Source organism: Oppia nitens, unplaced genomic scaffold (genome assembly GCF_028296485.1).
Source record: "Oppia nitens isolate AA-2021 unplaced genomic scaffold, nextdenovo-longstitch-racon4-pilon3 scaffold21_pilon_pilon_pilon, whole genome shotgun sequence".
Lineage (NCBI taxonomy): Eukaryota > Metazoa > Arthropoda > Arachnida > Sarcoptiformes > Oppiidae > Oppia > Oppia nitens.
Genome location: NW_026533201.1, coordinates 744,330 through 752,059, shown reverse-complemented (window position 1 = coordinate 752,059; position 7,730 = coordinate 744,330). Strand labels below are relative to the sequence as shown.

General features: G+C 18.7%; 1 protein-coding gene across 1 annotated transcript; it reads right to left on the bottom strand.

The window, feature by feature from the left end:
- Positions 1 to 1,151: 1,151 nt before the first annotated feature.
- Positions 1,152 to 2,661, bottom strand: LOC128953369 (uncharacterized). Its single transcript, XM_054298852.1, has 3 exons — positions 2,608 to 2,661; positions 1,713 to 2,251; positions 1,152 to 1,286 (listed from the first exon to the last, which is right to left on the bottom strand). The coding sequence occupies exons 1-3, from the start codon at positions 2,654 to 2,656 to the stop codon at positions 1,152 to 1,154; spliced, it is 723 nt and encodes a 240-aa protein (XP_054154827.1). The 5' UTR covers positions 2,657 to 2,661.
- Between the last annotated feature and the right edge of the window lie 5,069 nt (positions 2,662 to 7,730).

Genomic DNA, 7,730 nt, shown 5'->3' with positions numbered 1-7,730 from the left:
TATATTAATAATTAATTAATTATTATTTCAATATAAAAGTGATGACATTATACATTATAAAATAGTTAACATTAATAAAAATAACAAATGTGTTGATTAATTATTATTTTAAAAATTAGTAAATTATTTATAAAAATTTATAGTTTTATATAATAAATAATAGCAGTTAAAAATTTTTTTAGTATTATTAGTATTATTAACTAAAAAAAAATTGTAACAAATATAATTTACAAAATAATACTAAAATTTAATTATTTTTATCAACTTGGCCTTGTTAGTCATAATAATTAATACAAATAAGTTAATAAATTTAATATTATTTTCAAAAAATTTATTATTTACAGTTTATAAATTATAAATGATTTTATTTTTTTAAAAAATATACTAATAATAAATAAAATTTTACAAAATTATTAGTAAAAATAATTTTTAAATAATGTATAATATTTTTTTTAAAATAAATTTTATTCTAATAAAATAAAAAAAAATCAATTAAATTTATAAATATAAATACAATAGTTCAATAATCTATTATATAAGTATGAAAATTAAATTTTTAAAATATTTAATGTTTTTATAGTTTTGAAAAAATATATAATATATATATAATATATAGTAGTTACATAAATAAAAATAGTAATAATAGCAATGACTAATACAATTTGAAAAAAAATTAAAAATAATGTTAAAAACATTATCTTATGTAATAGAAAATTAAATTTATAAAAAAATTTTTTTTAATAAAATGTATATTTTGTTTCAAGGTTAAAACAATTTAAATATATTTAGCTATATTAGGGAAAAAAATATAAAAAGATTATAATAAACATATAAATATATAATTCAAATATAAAACAATATTTAATTTTTATATAATTATAGGTAATATATTTTTTTGCAAGGTTATAAATCTTATAATCTTTTGATAAATAAAAAAATTGTATTTTTTTTTATACAATAGTAATTGTAAATAATTCAAATATATATATATATATATATAAAATACAGTATAATCTATCTACTGTAGAAGCTATCAAATAAATCAAATGATGATTATTATTATTATATCAAAAAACAGTAGTTTAATATTACATTATTTAAAAAAAAAGTACAAAATAAAAAAAATAGTTTCAGAATTTATATTTAAAAAATCACCATGGTTCTTTTGTAAGCAATAGTAAATCATCCAGGAGCAATTGTATATTTTTGATACGTATATCACTGGTTGGCAATTGTTGAATAGCCTGGTTAATTTTGGGAAACTCTTTTTCCAAATATGTATAGATCTATAGATATTGTATATTAATAAAAAATTATATATATATATATAAATATTTAAAAAATAATTTATTTAATATTTAATTTATTTTTTGAAAATAATTTTAAATTATACTAAAATATAATAATAATAATAATAAAAATAATTTTAAATTATACTAAAATATGATAATAATAATAATAATAATAATAAATAGATCTAATTTTCTAAACTGTTTAATAAAATTAAACAAAAATACTATTTTTTTTTGGATAAAAAACAAAAACAATATAATTTTCAATATGACATAAGCATCGAAATAATGTTATTTTTTAAATAAAAAAAACTTGTATTACTTTTATTACTATTTCAAAAAAAAAATAAATTTATATAATAATAATAATAATAATAAACTATTTTCTCAATAGAAACAACAACAAAAATAAATTATTACCATTTTATGAAACGTTGACATAAATACCAGTCCATTGGGTCCACGGGACTTGACATCGGCAATATAGGTCAGTGCCTGAAACAGTGATTCCTCACGAGCCTCGAGATCAGCCAACAGTTGCTGTTCATCGGCATCGGCACCGGTAGTATCGGTAGTAGTACTGAACACCGACTGTTGTTGGTGTTGCCTATCATTGACTATCCGGTCAGTCATATGTCGGAAACCGTATACATCGCGTGCTATCATAGCATACAATGTCTTATTAGTATCCGATTGACACGAGTCTAGTGTGCACAAGGTTTCCGGTGCCAGTGTTTGCAGGACAAACTCACGCGCGTCCCGATAAAACATCGGCGGTATTATGAGTCCAGTGGCCACTGCTAACTGCTCGGCCGTATCCATCAATCTGCTAACGTATAGCATATCCCTGTCCATCTGATCCTTGATTTGAGTTATAGTTAGCTTCTCATAGTAGTCAGTGTTATGTCGGGGATCGGCACTGGGCTTAGTATCGTTCAACAACAACTGTGCGGACATAACTAATAATTAATTAATTAATATTATTATTATTATTATTAAATTGCAAAAAAAATTAGTTAATTGTTTTTTTTAATTAAATATAATTAAAATTCAAAAATTTTATATTAAACAAAAAATATTTATATTTTTAATTGAAAATCTTAATAATTATTAATAATTTATTTTTTTTGATTAATAAATAAGATTTTTTTTAAATAGTTTTTTTGTATTAAATAAAATTATTTTAAAAAAATTTTTTTAATTTAATTTTCGAGTAAATTATTTTATTAATGATTTTTTATTAAATATAAAATTATAGTTTAAAATAATTATACATTTATTTATTTATTTATTTTTTAATAGAAAAAAAACTTACCATAGTCAACTAATAATAATGTTGATAATAGTGTTAAGTAAACTTTCATCCTGATGATTTTAATATTTTATAAAACTATGTTTATAAGCAATTGTAAAAATAATTAATAATTTTTATTGAATATTTTAGTCGACTTACAACAAAATAAGTTGTATATAATATTTAATAAAAAAAATTGAATATAATTTTATATATATGTAATATTTTTAAGTATTTTTAGCCTTGAAAAATTTATATATTAATATTTTAAAATTTGAAATCAAATTATATATTGAATACATAATTATATCATCAAAAAAAATAAATATTACTTTTTTTTATTAGTTGTTATATTTATATTAATACTTAATAAACAAAAATAATGATTTTAAAAACATAACTTTTAGTATTATTATTATAAAAAATTTAAATAAATGATTGATTGATTTTTGTTTAAAAATTTATTTTTCTAAAAATAAAACATTTAATTTTTTAATTAAATATAAAAACAATTATATAATTTATAAAGATAAATATTTAAAAAACAATATTTTTATATAAAATACATTACTAATTTAAAAAGTTAAAAATTTTAGTTAATTAATTACTGTAATTATTTATTTCTATTATAATTGTTATACTGATTACTAATATTTGTATTATTAAAATAATATTTTTAAATAATAAAAAACATCTTATGTAATATATAAATTAATTTATGAAATATTTTATAAAATTAAAGTATATAAATATTGTTTCAAGGTTAAAAACAATTTAGTATATTTAGATAATAGGAGGGGAAAAAAGGGAATATAATAAAAATATATTTTTTTGTTAAATATAAAACTAAAATCAAGTGTTTATATAATTATAGTAATTTTTTTTAAGTGCAAAGTTATTAATATATTTATTTTATCAAAAAAATATCTTTTTTATTTATACAATAGTAATTGTAAATAATTTTTAAAAATTAATTGATCATTATATCCAACAAAAAAAAACAGTAGTTAAAAATAAATAAATTTAAAAATATTTTTTTTGTATGAAATTTTTAAATAATATTTTTAATAATATATATATTTTTTTTAATATTAACATTATTTTATTTATTGATTATATGCTAATATAATATAATAATGTCTAAAAAAATATTATTATTATTATTATTACAAAATCGTATCACATATTAAATAAAATGCAATTACTCTCTCTCTCTCTCTCTCTCTCTCTCTCTCTCTCTCTCTCTCTCTCTCTCTCTCTCTCTCTCTCTCTCTCTCTCTCTCTCTCTCTTTGCGCTATCATTAATGTAAACACTTATTGAATACATAATTATATTATTATCAAAATAATAATTTTTTTTTATATTAATCCTCTCAAAAAAAACATACTAAACAACAATAATAAAAAAATAACTAACTATTGTTGTTGTTATTAGTGATCAAAACAACAAACTGTATATAATGTTTGAATAAACAAAACAAATAATAAATAAAAAAGTGTTTTAAAAAAAATTATTTCTAACAATTAATATATAATATTATCTAAAGTTTAAATGTTTCTATATTTTTACAAAAATAAATAATTTATTTTTAATTAATGAAATAAATATAAAATTATTTTTTTTTAACTAAATTCGGTTATAAATATTTAACTATTTTTTTTTATAAATAAATATTAGTTATAATATAGTTATAATAATAATCAATTATTTAAAAAAATAAATAAATATTTATAATTATAATTATAAAATTAAATGAAATAATTAATAAGTTTATTAATAAATAATAATTCAATAATAATAATAATATTTATATATTAAAAAAATATATATATAAATAATGGCTTTTAAAATCGATAGCCTTGAAACATTTAAATTATTAAAATTAATATTACTAACCATACACGGGCTACTTGTTTTGAGCTTGGTAATTGCGCTCATGTACTACATAATGCTATATCTATCAGCACCGGGTCAAGCACCGGGATCTACTGATCCTAACACCAACACAAACAATGGCGGCGATTATGAATCCAGACAATCTGAATATCATTTGATGATAATGTTTACCGCTATCAGCACTGGTATCGAAATGTTTGGTTTGTATGGTATTTACCGACAAATCCGGTTTCTTTTGGTCGTATTTCTTTGTATAGCATCGTTGGCTATAATTATCAATACAATGAGCCGTGGTTTCGGTTATGGACTATTGGGTGTTTGTATAGCTTTTTTAACTGGTTATTATGCCTACCTGTGCGATAGATATCCAGTACCTGGTGCTGCTGCTAACCAACAACAACAACATACACAACAACAACGGGTGCATCCTATAAGTCATAATAATTATAATAATAATAATAGTTAGTATTAGTTAAAAATTATTAAAATTTAAATTTAATTATAATTTTAATCTATTATTATTTTTTTTTAATTTTTATTCTAGGAATTCAACATAAATATTAAAATAAAACAATATATATACTAATAATATATATATATTTTTAATAATTATCATAATAATAATAATAATAATAATAATAGTTAGTATAGTTTAAAAAAAATATTTTCTAAAATATTATTAAAATAAAAATTAATTATAATTTTAATCTATTATTATTCTAGGAATTCAACATAAATATTAAAAAATATATATATATATTTAATAATTATTTAATATACTAATAATAATATACATTTAAAATAATACTGTATTATATTCAATACAATTTCATTAAATTAATTTTTTTGAATATAATAATTTAAATATATATTTATTTATTTAAAAAGATATTATTTTTCATTATACTATAGCTAAACATAAAATTTTAGTTTTTTTTAAATAGTTGTATTTAAAAACTTTTAAATAAATTATTGAAATAATATAATAAAATGTGAAAAAAGTTTTAATAAATTATTATTTATTTATTAAACTAATATTTATATTAGAATTTTCATATTTGTTTAATTTTATTGTTAACTTTTAAAAAAAAAAGTTTTATATTTTAAATATACTATTCATTCAAAATATATAATTTTATTGTTACCATATTGTTATCAGATTGACGTAAATTTTTTATATAATAAAAAATATAATTTATTTTTAAATACTAATAAACATAAGTAAAAAAAACTATTTATAAAACTTTATAAATTTTTTATATACATAAAATTATAAACTATAATAATTATTAGGGTTGTAAAAATATAAGTTTTATTTTTTGGTTTTGTTTTAAATAGTATAATAAAATGTACGTGATGATTTATACATTTTTTAAAAAATAAACTAATATATAGTGTATTAAAAAAATTATATAAAAATTATATTTTTTTTTAAATTCATTAATTTCGTAATATTTTGTATATACTTGTTAATTAAATTTAAATAAATTAAGATAATAGTAATAAAATAGAAAATTAAAATCAATTTTTGGATTTTACTAATACAACATGCTAAATTTTACTTATATCAATGTTTATTGATACTATGACTTTTGTATTTGTATGGCAAAATTTGTCATGTATTATATAGATTATACATAATACACTTTTTATTTTGTTTGTCGTTGCCATCCCTGCTAACTAACTAACGTCATATGAATATTATAAAAATAAACTATTTATTAAATTACTTTTGTTTTGTAAATTAATTTTTTACTTATTTTTTTTAAAAAAAGAAAAAAAATTAGATCTAAAAACAGCATAAAACTAACAACAATTAAATATCAACAAATAATATACTAATTTATTATTAAAATTTTTTTATTTAAACTAAAAATGAAACTAAATTTTAAGCTTTTATTATTAATTTGTATTATGTTAAGTGCTATAATAATATACGATGGTAAGTTTGTAATTATATATATATATACTGTATATAACGTTTTAACTAAATATTAAAAAAATATAAAAATTATAAATTATTATTTAGCTAAATATGCTATTATTATTATTATTATTATTATTATAAAAATAAATTTTTATTTAGTAATAATTTTTTTTTGAATAAATAATTAATTATTATTATTATTATCATTACAAATGTATAGGTAATGCTGATGATAGTAAAAAAGTAGTAAACGGTTCTATAGGTGCCGGTGCTGTTGGTTCAGCTGCCGGTCCTGTTGGTGCTGCCGATGCTGGTGGTCCTCCCGATGCTGGTGGTGGTGGAGATGATGGTGATGACGGAGGAGGAGGAGGAGATGATGGCGATGATGGTGGTAGTGATGATGGAGATACTGGAGCACCGGTACTACGGGTCGGTTCAGATGTCGTTAAAATAATGCGTCGACGAAATGGCGGGGGCGGCGGCGGTGGGGGCGGAGGCGGTAGGGGTGGGGGCGGCGGAGGTGGAGGTAGACAACAGGGCGGCGGCGGTCGAAATGGCCGTCGTAGGAGGCGTCGAAATAGACGACGAAATGCCGGTCAAAATGGCGGCGGAAATGGCGGTCGATATAACGTAAAAGTCTAAATATAAGTATAATATTATTTAAAAAAAAATAAAATAATAAATGTATTTTAATTTATTAGCTAAATATTATAATAAATATATTTTTAAAAAAAAATAAGTAACTAGTTACTAGTTTTTTTCTAAGGGACTGTTCACATAGTACGTTCGCACTTTTTTTAAAAAATCAACACCCGCTCACTCCCTCCACCCTCTCCTATTGTTTCCAAATGTCTAATAGATATAGTAATTATTTTTAAAAAATTACGTTCAAATTTTTATAAACCCCCTCCCCCGCAATACTAAAAAATATTAAATATCTAATTGCGAACGTAATATGTGTACCACCCCTAATATATAATAAATAACTTTTATTTTAGAATTCATATATATTGTAATAAAAATTTGTAAAACATGTATTGATATATTATGTTATAAATATTTTACATATTAAATAAATTATTTACTAAAATAACATAAATGTTTTAAAAAAAAATCGTAAATTTTGTAATAATTTCTAAAAATAACTGGAAATTGAAATTAACATAAATTAAGATAATAATAATACAACATTTTTTTAAATATTATATATATATTTATTAAATAACATTTTTTATTTTTATCATTATTATTGATACTAGCTTTTTTAAAAATAAATATCACTAAAAAAATAAATAAAATTTTACATATTTTATTATAAAC

What these genes read in the sequence shown, in the direction of transcription:
- LOC128953369 (XM_054298852.1), bottom strand. Translation starts at nt 2,656, where the DNA reads ATGAAAGTTTACTTAACACTATTATCAACATTATTATTAGTTGACTAT. An exon ending in ATTATTATTAGTTGACTATG is followed by an intron (nt 2,252 to 2,607) that starts GTAAGTTTTTTT and finishes ATTAATTATTAG; the next exon opens with TTATGTCCGCACAGTTGTTG. An exon ending in TGTCAACGTTTCATAAAATG is followed by an intron (nt 1,287 to 1,712) that starts GTAATAATTTAT and finishes CAATATCTATAG; the next exon opens with ATCTATACATATTTGGAAAA.